Source organism: Myxine glutinosa, chromosome 13, assembly GCF_964187855.1.
Source record: "Myxine glutinosa chromosome 13, kmMyxGlut1.1, whole genome shotgun sequence".
NCBI classification, from domain to species: Eukaryota; Metazoa; Chordata; class Myxini; order Myxiniformes; family Myxinidae; genus Myxine; species Myxine glutinosa.
The window spans coordinates 45,508,078-45,527,794 of record NC_136273.1 but is presented as its reverse complement, the minus strand read 5'-3'; the positions used below and the strand labels follow the sequence as shown (position 1 = coordinate 45,527,794).

The 19,717-nt window shown below is 39.7% G+C and overlaps 1 protein-coding gene across 2 annotated transcripts in view; it reads right to left on the bottom strand.

The window, feature by feature from the left end:
• Positions 1-577: 577 nt before the first annotated feature.
• The window catches only part of LOC137438891 (noelin-3), a 121,101-nt gene continuing 101,961 nt past the window's right edge, over positions 578-19,717 (bottom strand). For both annotated transcript variants that reach the window (XM_068134345.2, XM_078767393.1), the window contains exons 3-4: positions 17,076-17,195; positions 578-1,471 (exon numbers count right to left, since the gene is read on the bottom strand). In XM_068134345.2, coding sequence (XP_067990446.1) covers positions 1,454-1,471; positions 17,076-17,195 — 138 coding nt within the window. In that variant the 3' untranslated portion in view covers positions 578-1,453. The remainder of the gene's footprint in view (positions 1,472-17,075; positions 17,196-19,717) is intronic.

Below are 19,717 nucleotides of genomic sequence, written 5' to 3'. Positions count from 1 at the left end.
CGGATCTGGAGAGGCGTTTAGAAAGTGACGACAAGGTCACCATCAGATGTCACAAGGACTGTGTTTCATCGTTTCATTAATAGGGTAAATTGAAGTAGGATTGTCAATTTAATTGTTTCATAAGAACTGTCGACCCTGAAAATGTGGGTATAGATACCTTTTCTGTGAAGTTTGGTTAAGAACTTACTGATATATAAGGTAAATTAGAAATTTCTATATTTCTATAACTTGAATATTAGTGGCTTTTGGGGGATAAATGCTCAAGGGTTCCAGGGTGGTAGCCGGTGGAATATTGATCTGAGGGGTTCAAAGGTCGTGAAACAGCAAAGGAAGACTTTGCGGACGCTAATGCACGGTACCCCCCCTCAGACCAGACTGTGTCGTAGAATAGTCATGGCTGTGTGGTACACACATGGCTGTGTGGTCGTAGAATAGTATCCAACCAAGGTCAAACCCATGGCTGTGTGGTACACCCAGGCCAAGCCCATGAGAATAAAATGTGCAGGCATGAGCCGGCAGCTGGATGTCTCACACCGGATAGATGTAGGAATGTAAAAAGTAGAAACCATGGGAGATGTTACAATGTGTCATTCATTTTACTCTACCAAGAGAGCAGTCTCATCAAATACATCAAAAAAAGAAATGAAAATACAAACAAATACATGAAAGCCATTACCCCATGTGCAATAGTCTGAATAATTCCGTAAGGATTAATACAAATAAATGATACATCACAGTTAAATCCTGAAATCTTACCAGAACAATGGCTTCCACTGGGACCTCCTCGTAGTCTACTTTAACATCGATGATTCTTCTTTTTTCAACCGAATCACCGGTTCATCGCAACGTGCGAGATCCAATGTGTTTCAACATTCTCGAACCGCAGATTTAACAGCAACAAGTTGATTCAAATGTTACCAAATTTTTAACCGTCGGACATCATTCCATTTACCAGTGACAAAGCTGATCACCAACCAAGAAACATGTAAGCCTGTCAATATATATCTATGTGATTTACAAGAATTATTTTTCCCCCAAAAGGAGCAAATTTTACGACTTCCCTTAAAGTTCAGCTTTCCTCAAAATATATACAGGTACATATATCTCAGACACCGTGGTACCTGCCGCCGCTTCACGTGTACCTGGAATAGTCTTAGAGGCCCGGTCACTAAGACATGCAGGCCAGGAACGTTGCAGTATTTGGACCAGCAAGGTGAGATCAACACTTTTGGTGATAATTATGGAATTCGAAGGGTGTCCATAACTTGAATGCACCTGCTCTCGAAAGTCCAGGAATCATATTTCTGAACGAAAGTCAGTTATTCAGGAAATTAAAGTAGCGCCAAATGGCATTTGCAGGAACCTTTCTTGGCCTTCAAGGTCGAACACACCGAAGATGCCATTCTTTAAAGTGTCGAGTATCTCATTTCATGAAATGAAGATAGAGAGTCAGTCACTGGCCCTTAGTGATCTGCAATGAAGAAAGAAACGCTTTAGAAAAGACTTCACACAAATACAGGTATAAGGATAATTGAGAAATGCTCTGAAGTAGAACAGTGCAGCTCATTAGCTTTGGGTTTTATTGGTGCTTTCAACAGGGTGGTCACAAAATATGGCGTTGCTTATCTTAATGCTCATATGATCGCTATACTTTTTGTCTTCAGCATCATTTGTCCAGAGGAACACACTTGAAAAGATCTCCTTGACCTTCGGGACATATTCCGAACCGGAGCTGTGCGATTCCCCTCAAAACCCTGGTCATTGGATCCTCGAGTTCCTTCCTTTCTGGTTGCATATGCTTGTTGAGAGAGGTTAACCTTCCAATTATCCTACAAACCATGATCACGCATTGTTTGAATGGCGCTGCATGGTGCAGGGGGGATTGCAGAACCACATCAAATCAATCCGTATGGTAATTCGTTATCAAGGTATTCCCCTTGTGGCCACTGCCTAATGTTACGGCATCGCTGTGTTGCGGATAACCAAAAGGAAAAGCTTTGGGGTGAGGAAATTCTGCAACATTCACAAATAGGATTCACTTGTGATTTCACTTGGATTCACGTGACTGATCCCTCGAAAATGTGGCCTATTGATGTCCACAGATAACCCGGCAACCCAGAGAAAAACGTGATCTGGGGATGTTCCAGTTTTCCCCAAAAAAAGGTGGGTTGTCCCATGTCCAAAAACACCAGTTCTATGCTTTAGCCCTCTAGTAGATGGCATTCCTTGTGGAGAAAGGAACCTTCTGGCGATAATGTTCCCTCGGAAGTTTTTGACATCACAGGAAGCGAGTGGGTACATATTATAATTATACAGCTTCTGCAGCTTCAGTTGCAGATTAGTCTCCAGGGACCACTTTCCACAATTTGCTTCTGGGTACTGTATCTGCGGTTGCTAAACGAACTCCTTATGATCCGCTTAATGTTCAACGCATGCAGTGGGGCAGCAACAAGATCACCATCATCCCATTCCTGCAGCACCCATGGTGTTGATACTGGCTTTCTAAAATGTTCCACGAATGTGCGTCTTACATCTGGGACTTTCTGGTTGCTCCTCACTTGCTCATTCATCCACCACAATACCTCTTCTGCATGTTGTGCCAATCTTCCTCCTAACAATCTCTCTACATGTCACATTTTTTGGTCACTCATCACTGGTCATCTGGAGAAAGCTATCGTCTCAATAAATTAATCTTCGTTTTTATGCAGCACAAGGCTGCGGGGTAGTATCATTGGCTGATGTTGAGGATGTGCCACTGATGCAATGCCCTCTGCTGGTTCACGGTGCCAGCGATAACTCGCTTATTCTTCGCAAAGAACACCATGGGATCTTTAACATCCACCAACGAATGCTGACAGATGGGGCACCCAGTTTAAGGTCCATGACGATTCCCCCTGCCTGTGGAACACTGGGATGACAGTTAACAGCTGAATCAGAATTGGAACCTAGGCTAGACTGCTTAGAAGAGTGTGCACGTCTCTTGGCCATCCAGTCAGCCCCTAAAAAATAAATCTGATCACAATTTTTGGCCGCCTGGTACTAGCTAGCTAGGTGAAGATGGAAATGACCTCATAATATTAGCTCTTGCAGCAAAGATGACACAATATAGAGAGAATTATAGGATTTCTTCACTGTAAAAGACAATTATATAAGGAATGGCAGAACTATAGCTACATGTAGCTGTTACAAAAAACGAAAAACCCAATAAAAGGAGGATGTTCACCAAAGTGTGACCATCACCTGAAACACTTTTACCTGGTAATATATTTCAACGATTAACAGGCAACAAAATGTGACTTCAATTTCAATATAAGATGTGGTGGTACACAGAAAAGCTTTCATCCAAAAAGGCTGAAATGTTCATGATCATCACCACCATCTCTTATCGTCCACCATCCAAAAGCTTGATCTTTTCTACCCCCGTTAATTCACCCCAGATCCACTTTTTTGAAATACCAACTTCTTTCCTGGAAGTCCTAGCAGTAGTGTAGACTGTTATGTCATTTCGTGTTTTTTTTTTGTTAAAAGCAAAATTCCACTTGATTCCTTGTCTTTGGGGTGTCACATGTTCGAAAAAAGAGGTTGTTAATTTTTTTAAACGGATTAAGGGTGTCAAATCCAAGATGGCCGCCAAAATATATAAATTCCATTAAAACTGGTATTCTGAACACAGTATGAGGTCCAAATTAATGATAATACCCATAATTTCAATACCTAGGAGTTAAAAAACAATTAATTTCAATATGGCAGTCAAATTCAAAATGGTGGAAAAATCCAAGATGGCCGCCACTTCTTAAATAACCACAGTACAAAAACTTAATGTTCTTGATAACACAAATTGTGAATGATGAAATAGGTCCATTTTGGTGGTAATGCCCACATAAGTAATGCTAGGCCATTGGGGAAACATGTTACTGATTCGTTGAAATTGGTGGATGCCAGCCATAGTGAGAAATAGTGAGAAAATCCAATATGGCTACCACTGTTTTACACAAAGGTCCACATTGCTATAACAATGATAGCGTAATGTAATTTCCTGTTTGACCATATTTAAATATTCCTGTCTCACAATCATCCGTTTTACCTTACAAGTCCTCGTGTTCATCTCCCACAATGTTCTGAGCTGATTGTTCATTGTTGCTACAGCCGTAGTTCAAACAGCTACAGACCTCTGTGCATGGGAGTTTATTGCTGCGGCAACTACAGGAGTTTCCTTTGCATCCTGATTTGCAGCTACGTTTTACCAGCTTAGTCACGGCCTCTGGTGCTGGAGGGTTCAAACACATCACCGGAAGAAATCTATTTTCCTCTGACTTCCATCCGTAGTCAGTGGGAGAAGGAAGGGACGGTTGACTTTCGCATGCCTGCATCCATATCATTGCAATATAATGTGCTCGCAGAATGTGTGGTGTCAATGATCCAGAGGTTGGAGGCAGACTCTCTCCCTCGGCCTGTCGATTTGAGTACAAGAACCATCGTAGTGCATTTACTTTGGTGTGTGTTTTGGATCTGTACAACAAGCAAACGAACCTTTCCAGTTGGTCAATTGCGTTTGGAGAGGGTGTAGCAGCAGATTTGCCAAGTGAAGCAAGTGAATCCAGTATCATATCATCGCAGGACATGAACACCTTCATACACCAGTCCTTTGTCCTGCCGGCGAACCTGCCACACATATCTGATCCTGTGAAAGAATGAAACCCGAGAATAGCTGAGGCGCGGTTAACTCCTAACTTTTCAAAGATAGGTTTGACTGCAATTTTCCTATTCAGTTTTCCTTTTCCGGTAAGGAAATATGTCTCAGCAGGTAGCTGTGGATACATGTGGATCATCAGCAAGAAGACATCGGTATCTGGAGAGTCTATTACAAGTTCTACATCGCCGTTAACTGTTAGGGCATGGAGCAAGAGTAACGTATCCGCTTCTTCATGACCGTGTTTTACCAATTCATCAGGCACACTTACATTGCCTTTTGTCTCAGTGCCGAAGGTTACCATGAACTTCTTCAATTTGTTGGCAGAGCTGTTGCTGTGATCCAGAGTCTTTGCAGCTAAATACTCTACAAGTTCTGCCTTGATTTTGACACTTGAAAGGAAGTCCTTCAAGGAAATATTCTGGATCAGTGTACTATCTTGGATGTGATAGTAGGTCGAGTTTCCCTTTGTTCTCTTTTTTCTCATTTGCTCTTTCAGAGAACTTTCGACGTATCTGTCAAATACCAGTCTTACTTCGTCATAGTTAGCTGCAATCCTGATAAGCTTTTCAAGAAATTACATGGCAAATTCACTGCATGTTTTCATTTTGTCTGTCTTGGAGATGGAGTTAACGAGGGCCATGCCATCTATGACTACAACTTTAAATTTCTCAGACATGTCGGACATGTCAGTTGAAGCTTCTTGCTCAGGCTGCGCTTCTTGTACTTCAGGCGCCTCGGCTTGGGGTGGTACTTCAGTTTGGGAGTTTTCACTCAATACTTGGTCGCCAGAAACACTCGGTATGGCATTAGCTGGATCGCTTGTGGCTTCTGTTGGGCTAGTTTGCTCCTTGGTAACTAGCGCTTCAAGATGACGAAGGACCTTAGCCTTGTCATATGCTAGGAGAAGTGACCCATCCGAAGCGAAAAGGGCACGTGGAACAATTCCAAATTCATACTTCTGTCAGGGAATAAATATTCATATTGACAATATTGCTAGAATATATATCAATGTAATCTTGTTTAAAGTGGAATTATGTTTTACTTTACGAATGAGCAAAAGAGCATAGAACTAGAATTAACATGTGGTCAGAGAGAGAGTTAATTTAAGGAAACAGAATGTGTAATGCTCGTGGACTGCCATCTGTGTCTTTCAATATTTAGCCTGTGTTCCATAGATGGAACACAGGCTGCAAACAGCTTCAGCAGGTCAGAGTATTTGACCTCTTGAACAGAAATAAAGTGGTGCTCTCAGTCTCCCAAAATAGAGGGGTGGCCAAAAGAGCCAAATAAAGGCTTTTGGATGAAGCAGTCTGGGCCTTTAAAACCAAGAGAAAGTTGCATTGGGAGAGAGTGGACTAGGAGAGTGGACTAGGAGAGTGGACTAGGAGAGTGGACTAGGAGAGTGGACTGGGAGAGTGAACTGAAGAGGAGTGAAAACTGAAGACCAGTTGAACTGATCAACCAACTGGAGATTGTCAACAACTGAATGAGCTTCAAAAGACCTACTGAACGAGCTTCAAAAGACCTACCAAACAAGCTTCAACAAACTCTGGAACAGACTCATTAAAGATCTCGGCTTAGTATACAACAAATTCTCTAAAGTGAATAAACCATTGATTTTGCTAAAACGAGTTTCTGAAGTTTCTGAAGTAGAACAGTAGTTAAAATTATTATTCAACAATTGGTGGCCCGTAGGGACTCAACTGCCCAGGTAAGCTTTTGTTTGTTATCTGTGTAGTCTGATGTTAATCTGTGAAAATAGTTCAGTGTTTGAGTTTTGTGTACGTTTGTTGATGTGTGGAAGGAAAAAACACGAGGCCTTTAACAGGTTTCAGAAATCATGCCAATTTTTTTTTTTCTTCCAAAATTTATGTATACGCATTTTTGAGGGATGGTGCCATGAACTGTCACAAATATCCACTAAAGCTTGGTGTCTTTAGAAAAGGTGCTGTGCTTTCATGAAGGATTTGTTTTAAAATTTCAGAAGTCATGACGATAAAAAAAATTTTTAAAAATTAATAATCAATTATTTTTTTGGTTTTTCTGTAATTTGAATTTTTTTTCGGTACATTTTACGAGTTTAATGAGACGATTGCAAAGAGCCACTAACGAACCCCGGGCGTTAGCCAACAGGTGCTGCATTCGTCTTGTCATGTACAACTGAAATATGGATTTTGTATATTTCTTGCTCATTTCATGAATGTCATGAATTCATGAAATAGAACGTCAATTTTGTAAATATCTTTAAAATGATTTCCAGCAATGGTCTGCATTCAAATCTCTGCTCGTTTTCGTGATTAAATGACTTATAAGTGTGTCGATTTTCCCGTTAAAATAATGGTTGAGATCCTGCTTGGGTTGTGACCACACACACGAGCAGATTGCAGAATGGACACTATTTGATTTATAATCATATTAGCGGGTTTTGTAAAAAGCGATTTTATACAGCGTCTGTACAGTAAGCCAAATAATGGTAAAATCGACTGGCTCGATTTTAAGTCATAAAAAATTCCATTGTGGCACAAATATGGGTTTTTGTACCTTCATAAGAGTTAATTCGAAGCGGTTTGGATGCACGTCTGCATTTTATGCACATTTATGTGTGTGATTGGCCAAATGTGCTCTTATGAACACAAGAAATTGTAATCTTATGAATTATGATGTTCTGACAGAGATGACTTGATGAAGTGCACCATCAATTCATTTTTCCCATGTAGGACAGTAATGATAACTGTTAATTTCTAATGTAATGTAATGTTTGTAATGCAATGTAATTTAAAAAAAAAAAAAAAAAAAAAAGTTTTCTGTGTCCTGGGTCCCGTAAGATTTGCACACACTGACCCTGCCACTGGAATGCGTGCAGGCAGGTTGCCCATGGTAACCGTTTGGTGTTGTGTCCTGGGTCCCGTAAGATTTGCACACACTGACCCTGCCACTGGAATGCGTGCAGGCAGGTTGCCCATGGTAACCGTTTGGTGTTGTGTCCACTTATCTATGGAATCAGAAGCGATTTTTTAAATGTAACCTCTTTACATCCTGATTAGAAAAAATATATATATTTTTAGGATTTTTATGGCGGCGGCCATCTTGGACCACAGCTAAAAATCCTTCAATCAAGATGAAATTTAATGTGAGCCAATCCCATGCTACTGTGATCCGTAATCTCTAAAAAATAGAACCATCCAATGTACCTTTGATCATTTTATATTTCATCTGTCTTTTAAGATTTTAAAAAGGGAATTTATTGATATAAGATCCTATGACATTTGCCAAGGCAATTAAATGGAGGGAAACCAATGATGAAATATATTGTGATCTGTTTATACATGAATGAATTTACATGTACATGAATTTGTTGACCCCAACCCAATCTTAACCCTAACTTCATTCTACCATTATCCATCCCCTCCAAATCATGTTATATTACTGATTGTATGAGGCATGTAAAGGATTGTTGATCCCATATCCCATTGGATCCCATGTTGATTTAGCATATCACCTCATTATGTGGCTTTATGTGTTTTTGTGTGTGTGGGTATGTGTTCTTCATTCTCATTTTTAAAATTTTTTTTCCCTCTCCCTAAAGAATATGGCCCCATAGTGTTAAAGTGATGAGTGCCATGGTACGACACAGTTGAAATGGTTAAAAAAAAATACACAGATGAGTGTAATGGCTCGCACAGAAGTTCGAGAGGGAGACAGTATTTACCATATAATCTCACAGCCTTGTAAGGGAGTCATGAGTGCGGCCAATGATACACAGCTATCTTTAGGTTAAAATACAATGAGTGTCGTATTTCGCATAGTATTAATTCCTCATTCCTCCCTTGGCATTCTGCCACTTCTCCTCCTCCCTTCCCCACCCTTTTCCTCCCCCCTTTCCTTTCCTTCTCCTTTCCTCCTCTTTTGCTTCTTCTTTTACCTGTTTTCACCTTTCATAGTTCTCATTGTTTTCTCATTTCTCTCATTGTTTCTCATTCTCATTGTTTTCTCTCATTGTTGATGAGATTCATCATTATCATCATGATTGTCATATGCTGATTATTATTGATGTTCATTCTCAAATTTTGTACAATTATGGTAAATTTATATTTACAATTTATAATTACAATGATTTACAATGGTCATGATTTTACAATCATGAAAATTGCTATGATTATCAGGCATGTCATCATTGGGTTTTGATGTAAATCGATTGCATGGACTTTAAGGATAGCTTTATAGCCCTGCAGGATTAATGATGTATTACAAGTTACAAAGTTTATTGGAGTGTCGAAATTTCGGTATGATTGGATTCCATTGATAAATATTATGAATTGTCATTCATTGGTACACATTTCAGGAATCTTACACCATTTTAATTGTCAAGAACTTTGAGTGTCTTTCAAAGTGAGACATGGTGGGTGACACATGACATGACATGTGACATCACATGACGTGTGACATGTGACACGTGTGACATGTGCGACATTGCCCAATGAACTGGTTCATATCGGTCGGATCAATTTGGTTGATTGTCTCACAAATGAAGGGTTGAGTTGCCTTCAGTGGTTGTTAAACTTTAATTTGTGATATGATGACCACACAGGATTGAAAAAATATGTCAGATATGATCCAGAGGCGGAACGGTGATTTGTCAACTGACGGCAGATATGGGTCAAACGGTGACCATGGACCGGCGATCATATTTCCCCGTCAGTAGACGGAACTGTTTTGCCAACATTGGGTACAGGCTTAGATATAGGGTTATCAGACTGATAAATGTGAATTTTGCTATTTTGATATTTGAATTTTGATATTATCATTTATGATATTTTATTATGTATTATTATTAGGATTTTATTGATAAATGTTGATGAATTGATTGAAATTGCATATTTGAATTGATTCTGATTCTGACCCGATTGATCTGATTGATTTTGATCTGATTAATTTAATCTGATCTGATTTTATTTAAATTTAATTTAAACAAGTCAATTGATGGATGAATAAAAAGTGCGGTCTCAAGAACGAAGCTTTGAGACATTTGCAAAACATCAATGTGCAGACAACCTGGGACGATGGGCGAGGTGGTGAGTCTAGTGGTTATTTGTTATATTATGTGGTTATTTTTGTTTGACCCCCCCTTAACAGGACTTACTGATCCAGACTCATCTGCAACACTGATCAGTGCGATTGGGGTGTGGGAAAAGCCACAGAACAGGGAGACTCTCTGGCAGTCACTTGAAGTCATCAATTGCAAAGGTGGAGAGACACTTCCTGGACGATTACGGAGTCGAGCTTATAGGACATAAGCTAGGAAATTGACAGGGGGTACAAGTGTAATTTAAAGTGTAGTCTTGGTAGTTATCTGGTACATTGAGTAAATACTGAGTGTTATTCATATACAGCCAGAATGGGGAATGCAGCTTGTAAGAATACACAAGGACAACCAGATATTCCAAAAAAAGGTACTTGTGCATATTATATGTACGACCGATATGGTGAAGAGGCTATTAGTGAGGTTGAAAATTGGTATTTGTGGACAAAGGGACATGATAAGGAGTTTCCAAGAGATGGTACATTTGAGCGAAATCGATTGGAGAGATTAGGACAAGAATTGAAAGCCAGGAAGCAACATAATTTAACAGTAGACTGGCTTGCATTCCATTATTGGGATATGGAATCCAGGAATAGGGCACAGCAAGGACGTATATTGGACCTAGAACTTAAAATAAAAACGATGCAGGATACATTGGAGGACATAAATGCACAACTGCCCTCGAACATAGGAATAAAAGTGACAGTTGTCCCATCTGATTCCCATTTGTCTCCCCAAAAAGGACGGTACAGAGAATTTTTTCGTGTTTCAGGAGAGAACCAGAGATTGCAGTGGCAACTCAGGGATCTGGAGATGCAGCCTAGAAATACAAGTGAACAGGTGGACAAACCAGCCAATGACAGACATCGATGTTACAAGTGTGGAAATATGGGACACTGGAAACGACGTTGTCCATATTCAAATAGGAAGACTAGTTCATAGAAAAAACCAGGATCAAGGGTACCAGTGCTTACTGGTACCTCAGATAACGTTTAGGCTTTCATTGCTGCAGATCCCAAATGACGACAGGCCTCAACAGATCAAATGCCAACAGACCAACATGAATAATTGTTCCTGCTTCTTGTCTCAAAATTTTTTTCGGAGCAAGAATGAATTTTACTTTTGCTTATTAGCGAATTAATAATTAATTGATTAAATGCCAAAATTGGATTTTTTTGGAACATGAATTAAAAGATCCAGAATTAGAGTTCATTCTGGATGCCTCATATTTGCCAATTATAGATGGCGTTTTAGGGAGTATTTTGGGTGAAACAATTTTTTACAACAAAACAATTACCAAAGTGTGGAACATTGCTTTGCAAAAAATTTTGGGAACCAAGTGACGAGCATCACATGATCAGCAGGTGGGCATTTTGGACTATTTTTTTGCATGCTGATAGGTCAGTGGTTGACTGACATGTAAATAGATGTATTGTCAAATTGGGATAAATTATTGTGGGACCAAAAAAGGGTAATTTCAATGTGACATTATAGGGGTTTTCTAAAACAAATAAACTTTTTGTCTATTTGTGTATTAGCGTTTCTAAAATTAAAGGATAAATTTTACGAAATTGAAATGCAATTGACACCCATCTTGATCTGTTAATGATGGTTCAAATGCAAACAAATATACATAATGCTTGGGTTTGTGTATGTTTGTGCGTCAATGTTTGTGTTTTTTTTGGTTTTGTGTGTCAATCTTACTAGAATATCCAGAAAATTCGTAAAATAAAATAGGAATATAATTTGATTATGAACATTATCTCTTTTGTCAAGGGCGATGAAATATACAGATTTGATGTGCTAGGTTATGAGCAGCCATTAATTAATGGTAAAATTGTGAGTAATTTTGGGATTCCATTTTTGATAGAATTTATATGAGAATAACAGCTATTTATGGATAGGAGCTTCATAAACAAAATGAGTACAAAATTAGCCAAATTTGGAAGTGGTCTTACATTGACTTTCCAGAGTACTCTGCTCATGGATTTTTACATATATAAACTTGACCTTTATCAGCATATAAATTGTGCTGTATGTATGGATGTGTCTTAGGCATAGACGATATGGGCAGATAGTAAAGAAAGTTTTGTTGAATTGAACTTTTGAGTTTTAAAACGAAATGCATTGTGAATCTTAAAACCAAGGGGCAGACGTGAACGCGCTGTTATGTTTTTTACACTCAGAACACGATGTTACGTGTACCTGCAACATATTTTGTTACTCTGCCACACCTATATTGGCATACTGGTGACAGTAGTATTCACTAAGTTGCATAGAAATGGAGGAACAACTTTTAAGGGAGTATACAACCACGTATTTGGATATTTTCTACAAAAGTAGGGGTTTCAATGAGTGGTAGCTGTACACATGGGATTTATCAAATTAAGTTATGCAGTTTAAACAAAGTTACTGGTAAACAGAAGGGAAATGGATAGTAAATAAATTCTTCAATGCTGGGTAAATTTAATGAGATATTACAAAGACTTATAAGAGCTACTGTTCTTCCTTATAGCAGTGGGAAAAGAGTGAATTAGAACCAAATGAATCTATAAATGAATGTGATAGGGATAATATCCTCAATTTGTGTTACTTATTTGATTGTGGGTAAAGGAATTATTTTATCGTAATGGATTGATAACAGCAGCCTGCAATGTCCTGAGAGTGTGCATCCATGTAATTAGAAATCCCAGATTTGTTTTTACAAACAACATTTGGTAGAGGTCTTATGTCGACGAGCACTTACTTGGTAGATAAAAAAGGTACTGCATGTTGGCAGCCACTTTTGCGGCATTTAGGCCAAACACATTGAGAGAAAATTGTCGTTCAATACGTAATTTACACATGGCTATTTGTAAAAGGGAAGTTGTTGCGATGGGAAACATTTCTGAAGGTTTATTAAAATGTTATAATATGACATGTGTCAAGGCAAACTATTGGATGGGAAAATTAGATCTGGTTATAGAATGAATTTGCTGACCCTTTGAAGTTAATTCTTTGAAATTGATTGTTTTACTAGTATTTTGAGTTCACATTGGAAATAGTTTGGTAGAGCTTTGTTAAAACCTATGGTTGTGGTATTTTGGAACGAATTCACAGATCATAGGAAGTTGATAACAATAGAAATAAATATGGACCCCGGGAGATAGGGGCATCAGAATAAGGCAAAAAATCAGATTTATGTTACATATTAAGGGATTTTTCTTTAGTCACATTTTAAGAAGTTTGTTAGTTTGGTATATAATGTTGAATGTCATTGACATAAATGAGGGCATAACAACTTGTTGTGCACTATGTCCGTTTTACACGATCGATGAACTCATATCACCACAAGTAACACTGTTAAAGAAAAAAAAAAAAAGCGGGGAGGACTATGCTAATAACACATTAGGCATAGTTTGCTTGTTTGCAAGAATTGTTGGGAATTAGATATTCCTGTTTGTGATTTAAATCATATAATCATTATTAATGCATTTATTTTCTTTGAGTTGAGTCACAATACCTGCATGAGTTTAATTTTTTGAATTATATGAACCTGAAAGCAATTGTGGATGCTATTCTTAGTTTTAGTAGTGTAAAACACATGTCTGAGTTGAATATTATTCGTGTGAAGTTGTTCTAAAATATAGTGATTTCATGTTACAATGTACCCCATCTGATTCAATCTGTGTGGAGAGCAGATATAAATGTGGCTAAGTAAAGGAAAGACAAGACCACATCCCAAATGGAGTGATAACGACATCTGGGAAGAAGTTTGAAAAAGGAAAATTTGTGAAAATGAAGTTAATCTTGGCATACACCCTCTTTCTCAAAGAATGATGAAGAAATGCTCCTTTGGAAGATGGATGTTTACCTTCACCAAGGGAAAATTATGTGACCATTTGTCTGGGTCACACTGCAACATATGGGAAAAGGACGATCACTTACTTGTGTTCAAATACCTCGAACAGTCATCACATCAGCAATTGCAGGACGACGATATTTTACCTGCAACGTTTACGGGATACGGTGACGTGTGTCATTACTTCACCAACTTCCGGGGAGCCAGCATGGAGCTGCAAGCGAACGACTGCCTTTTCCTTCACAACAGCTGTGCACGATTCTGCTGTGTGCTCCTGGTATGGACCATGGACAACTGAGTACCATGGTCCCAACATCATCATTGCGGATGCATCCGGCATCCCTGCTCCACATCTTGTTGACAAATCAACATCACATCAATACTTGCTCCATGCTCACGATTAGTGAGGAGGCAAGTCGACTACAACTGGATGGAGGCCTTGTTCAAATCTACTATGGCTCACAGCAAGAGTGGCAAGGATGCTGCATGGAGAGCAGGGTCAGTCTTTGACTCTGCCCAGCTATCACAACAGCAGAAAATCCTATGCAAATAGTGAAGGGGTGATGAAGACAACAGGAGAAAATGTTTTATGCTGAAATTCCAAACACAAGTGATCCGCCCCTTTTTCAAACAAAGAAAGTCAATATTTGATTAAAGGCAAATATTTTGCCAAATGTTGCAGATGCTTTATTATTTTGATGAACTGAAATTATTGCGTTTTGGTGAAGGTGAAATGTTTTGTGATCTTTATGCAAATGAGTTGAATTGAATTATCAACATAGAAAGAGTCAATGAACAAGGAAATGCATTGTGATCAAAATTCTTCCAGAATGACGGTGTATGCCTTAGGAAATTGAATTACCAGATTAGTGGTTTGAATATTTAATGTGGTAATGTTTAGATTAATGGTTAATATAAACATAAAAGAAAAAACTGGGGATTGTCAGGGAATAAATATTCATATTGACAATATTGCTAGAATATATATCAATGTAATCTTGTTTAAAGTGGAATTATGTTTTACTTTACGAATGAGCAAAAGAGCATAGAACTAGAATTAACATGTGGTCAGAGAGAGAGTTAATTTAAGGAAACAGAATGTGTAATGCTCGTGGACTGCCATCTGTGTCTTTCAATATTTAGCCTGTGTTCCATAGATGGAACACAGGCTGCAAACAGCTTCAGCAGGTCAGAGTATTTGACCTCTTGAACAGAAATAAAGTGGTGCTCTCAGTCTCCCAAAATAGAGGGGTGGCCAAAAGAGCCAAATAAAGGCTTTTGGATGAAGCAGTCTGGGCCTTTAAAACCAAGAGAAAGTTGCATTGGGAGAGAGTGGACTAGGAGAGTGGACTAGGAGAGTGGACTAGGAGAGTGGACTAGGAGAGTGGACTGGGAGAGTGAACTGAAGAGGAGTGAAAACTGAAGACCAGTTGAACTGATCAACCAACTGGAGATTGTCAACAACTGAATGAGCTTCAAAAGACCTACTGAACGAGCTTCAAAAGACCTACCAAACAAGCTTCAACAAACTCTGGAACAGACTCATTAAAGATCTCGGCTTAGTATACAACAAATTCTCTAAAGTGAATAAACCATTGATTTTGCTAAAACGAGTTTCTGAAGTTTCTGAAGTAGAACAGTAGTTAAAATTATTATTCAACACTTCCCAATACAGTCCTTTAGCTCAAGGTCTGGACGGCTTATTGATGCTACTATAAACCTCTGTAGGAGTCCTCGTTCTTCTTTGACTTTAATGAGTTTGTCACCTGCTTTCACTTTCTTCACTGTGTTGGCACTTTTGAAAGTGCCTATGTTCTTTCTCTTCATTGGATCCCACACTGAAAGTTTTCCTTCTGTAAGGCGTTCTTTGACAAATGTCTGGAACAACTGTTGTCCGATGGCATCGCGGTCTACTATGTCCTTTGTTACCTTTTCATCAATTACTTTCTTGGTAAGAAGGTTACACAGGTCACTCTCATCGGTTGCGAATGCGTCTCCATGAACAACAAATACCTCTGTCAATCTCGCGGAATTTCTCATTACTCGGGTGGACTTTCCCCCTATGATCTCGTGGTGTTGGTCTCTGGTATCAGCACCTTCCATGCCATATTCTCTTTGAAACTCCTCTACTAGATTAGACAAGTCAGGTGCAATCAGGAAGAAACGGTCTCGAGCTCTCTCAATTTGGGTTATTCCAGTAATGCCTCCAATGACCTTGAGTTTGCGGTTCTCCTGCTCAATTCCGTGATCTGGACCTATTGAAGTGAATGCAGCAATCCCCTTCGTCACACAGAAATTTCCTTTCAGGAGTTCTGCCCAGACATCTGGAAAAACTTGTTCTGTTTGCTGCATTGTTGACAGGTACAAAGGGAGCAAACGTGCGTAGTTCAGGTGGTCGTGGACAAAGAAGTACTTGATAAGAGCTTCAGTGCTTTCCATATGCAGCAGCAGGTCCCGTTGTGTGGTAGCTCTAATATACTGAAGGATAGTTTCAAACTGCCTCAAGTAGTAACGGATGTAGTGTTGAATTGGTGCTGGATTGCTTTCAAACTGTCCCAACTTTGTGAGGATATCTCTAGATTCGAACATGGTCATGGTTTCTCTGACGGCATCTCTGAGGTTTTGACGGTTGCCTGTGTTCATGCTGATATCTTTCTGATATGCTTTTTCCAAATCAATGGACGCTTCACTTAGGAACACTTTCTCTTCTGGTGCTTTTGTTAGGAACCTGTCAAAGTAGAGATGGTATAGAGCAAGCAATGTTACAGTATGTGCTTCTAGGGACCTGTAGAGATGTTTTCCATTTAGGATTTGCGTTACGGTTGTTGGAGAATATAGTCCAGCTTCGACCCAAGCCTGGTCAATGCCGCTTCCTTCTGCCATATTGAAATTGAATTTGAATTTGACTGCCATATTGAAATTAATTGTTTTTGAACTCCTTGGTATTGAAATTATGGGTATTATCATTAATTTGGACCTCATACTGTGTTCAGAATACCAGTTTTAATGGAATTTATATATTTTGGCGGCCATCTTGGATTTGACACCCTTAATCCGTTTTAAAAAATTAACAACCTATTTTTTCGAACATGTGACACCCCAAAGACAAGGAATGAAGTGGAATTTTGCTTTTAACAAAAAAAAACACGATAGCCATTTTTAAGACATAGCAGCCTACACTACAGTGTCCATGTGTTTTATACCTCTCCCCCCCATTCCCATGCATCCTCCCCCCAAGCCCTCTCCCTCCCTCAGATCTCCCGATGTCCCTGCTCTCAAATGTTGTACTTGTGTGCTTCCCTCTTTCTCCCCATCTTGTCTCCCGCTCCCTTTATCTTATCTTTTATGTGTCAGTTTGTCTTTTTGTGATGAATGCTAGCTCTTACATGAGCCTCGATCTTGTATACAAACCCCCCCCCCCCCCCCAAAAACCGGGCAGCTCATCTCGCAGTAACTGTTACCTCGACTTGTCGCCAACGCTGCTGCAGGCCTTGCATGCGCCCTTCGATGCGAAGTACATAGTGCAGCTCTTGCTGTGTACGTGTATGGAGAGCAGACATGACCAAAGACATGTTCTGCACCTGTAGTGTGTTTGAGAGGAGGAGGAGGCGGGTCAGGGAAAAGTTCATCTTGAGAGCGACACAATGCAATTCATAGGATGCCTGGTTGAGAATGTTATTTAATTATATCTTTTTAGAAAGTCATGGTGCTGAACACATTGTTGGCGATTTACAGAAAGTCAAATCCCACAACGACATGAAAAAGAACGAAGAGAGGAAGATCTGCATTAGATGTCTCGAGCGTTTATAAAGGTAGCGCAGGTTCAACGGAAGTTACAAACAATCAACGGAAGTGATGTTTTTTGACCTTGCCTGGGTGGGTTTTGTATCTCTGAGATAAACAAAAAGGTCGAAAGGAATACAAAAATTCCCCAAAATAGAAAGAGCTGCCAGCACACGCAAGGAAGGATCCAGATGGCTGAATCGAGTCAGTGGGGTGTCTTTCTCACAGCATCATTTTGCATCGGCCCTGTTTGTTCGTGTGGTTTTTTTTTTTGGGGGGGTTTTTTCCCAAAACGAAAAGTCACATAAATGAATTCTGTCCCCTCGTTGTGATGAATTTTTATGTGGATCGTGCCCATGCGAGTGTCTCCTTTCTCACATCAGTACCCTTTGGATGTCCGTCTCTGCTTCGTTCTACTCGTAGTGCTTCTCCTTCCTTGCAGCTTCGATCTTGACTTTACTCATTTCCTTATTCATAATTTGCAGAATATCTAAGCACCGGATCGATGATATTATTAGACTGAGGTTTGGTAGGAAACGTTCGGCAATTTGCTGCTTCCCCATGTACAGATAACTCCTCCTTTGTGGGCCACCTACCTTCTGCGGGCAAATGTTAAGAATGCAGTAATGAAAATATAACCATGACTGAAGGGATGTCGGAAGTTGCTGGGGGTATTGGTGGAGGAATTACTAAGGAGTTTTCATCCGCCCTTACGTCCAACAGGATGGTGCACTCTTACCTTTGAGCTGTCCGAGACCGATTACCTATACCTGCCCATAAACCTTCAGACTGCGCAGTGCTGGCTCACAGTGTAACTAACACACCTTTCATGGACCTTACGTTGGTTGACCTACATCTGCTAGCAGTAGCTGGTGAACGATAAAATATCCCATATTGTGTTTGGCAAAGAGAAGGAGAGTTATCGCCGCATTCTGAACAAATGACAAAATCCTTCCGAAATGAAGTTAAATATATATATATATATATTTGTATACTAAGTCAAGGCTCATGTAAAAGCTAACACATATTAAATTTCTCTGCTGCCTGTTCTCTGCTGTTGTACTTGTGTGCTTCCCTCTCTTCTCTCTCCCCATCTTGTCTCCTGCTCCCTTTATTGTATGTCTTGTGTGTCCGTTTATATATTTTTTGGGATTGATGTTAGCTCTTACACGAGCCTCGATCTTGTATAAAAAAAATAAAATACGACAACGGCACTCGGTAGACAGCATACATACCTCCACCTGGTGAACAGTTTATGTTTGTATCCCACTGATAGGCCGGATCTGGATTCGGACCTGAACCAAAATGTAATCGGCTTGTTCTTATCACCTAACTAACTCGTCCACCAAGTTTATTCATAACTCGTCCATAACTTTTTTTAATATCATATTATATATCGCTTTTCACCCGATCTCTCAATGGTGAAGAATCACTTTAAAATTAAATAATTCTCATATCCGAATCCATATTCAGAACTTCACCAAATTCGAATCGAATCGTCCTTGTCACACACCCAACCGGTCCACCATGTGTCGTCCAAATCCGTCCGTAACTTTTTGAGATAACCTGCTATGTGTCGTTTTTGACCCTATCTCCCAACGGTGAAGAATCATTAAAAAAAATTATCGTAGTCGGATCCGAATTCGAATCTTCACCAAAATCTAATCATTTCACCCATATGCTGCATCTCTGCCAAATTTCGGCCGAATCCATCCACAACTTTTTGAGATATCTTGTTAACAAACGGACAGACAAACAAACAGACAGACACACATACAGACAGAGGTGAAAACATAACCCCCATCCACCTTTGGTGGTGGAGGTAGGTAATAATATAAAGGGAGCAGTAGACAAGAGTGGGAAAGAGAGGGAAGCACAACAACAGAAGAGAACAGTGACATCAGGAGATCTGTGGATGGGAAAAGGGTATATGGGATAAACAAGATGGACACTACAAGGACTTTCACGAATGAAAACGGAATTTGATGGAGGTGGATTTGGGGTGCATTAACGGGGGTAGAACAGATCAAGGTTTTGGATGGGGAAAGATAACAGATGGTGGTGAACAGCTGTTTTAAAAACCTGGAGGGAGGAGTGGGATTGAAGAGAGTGGGGAAGTTTGTTCCAGAGGCAGAAGAAAAGAGGAATGAATGAATGGCAGAACTTGTGTGACCTGTAGAAATATTTGTGGGACAGAGCCCAGAGAGAGCTGGGGGAGCAAGGCCGGAGAGAAGTCGGTAGAAGACAGAAAGACCACCGACCTGCCTGCGGTGAGTGACTGAAAGGCCCTCAGAATCAGCTTCATCGCGGGAGATTCCAA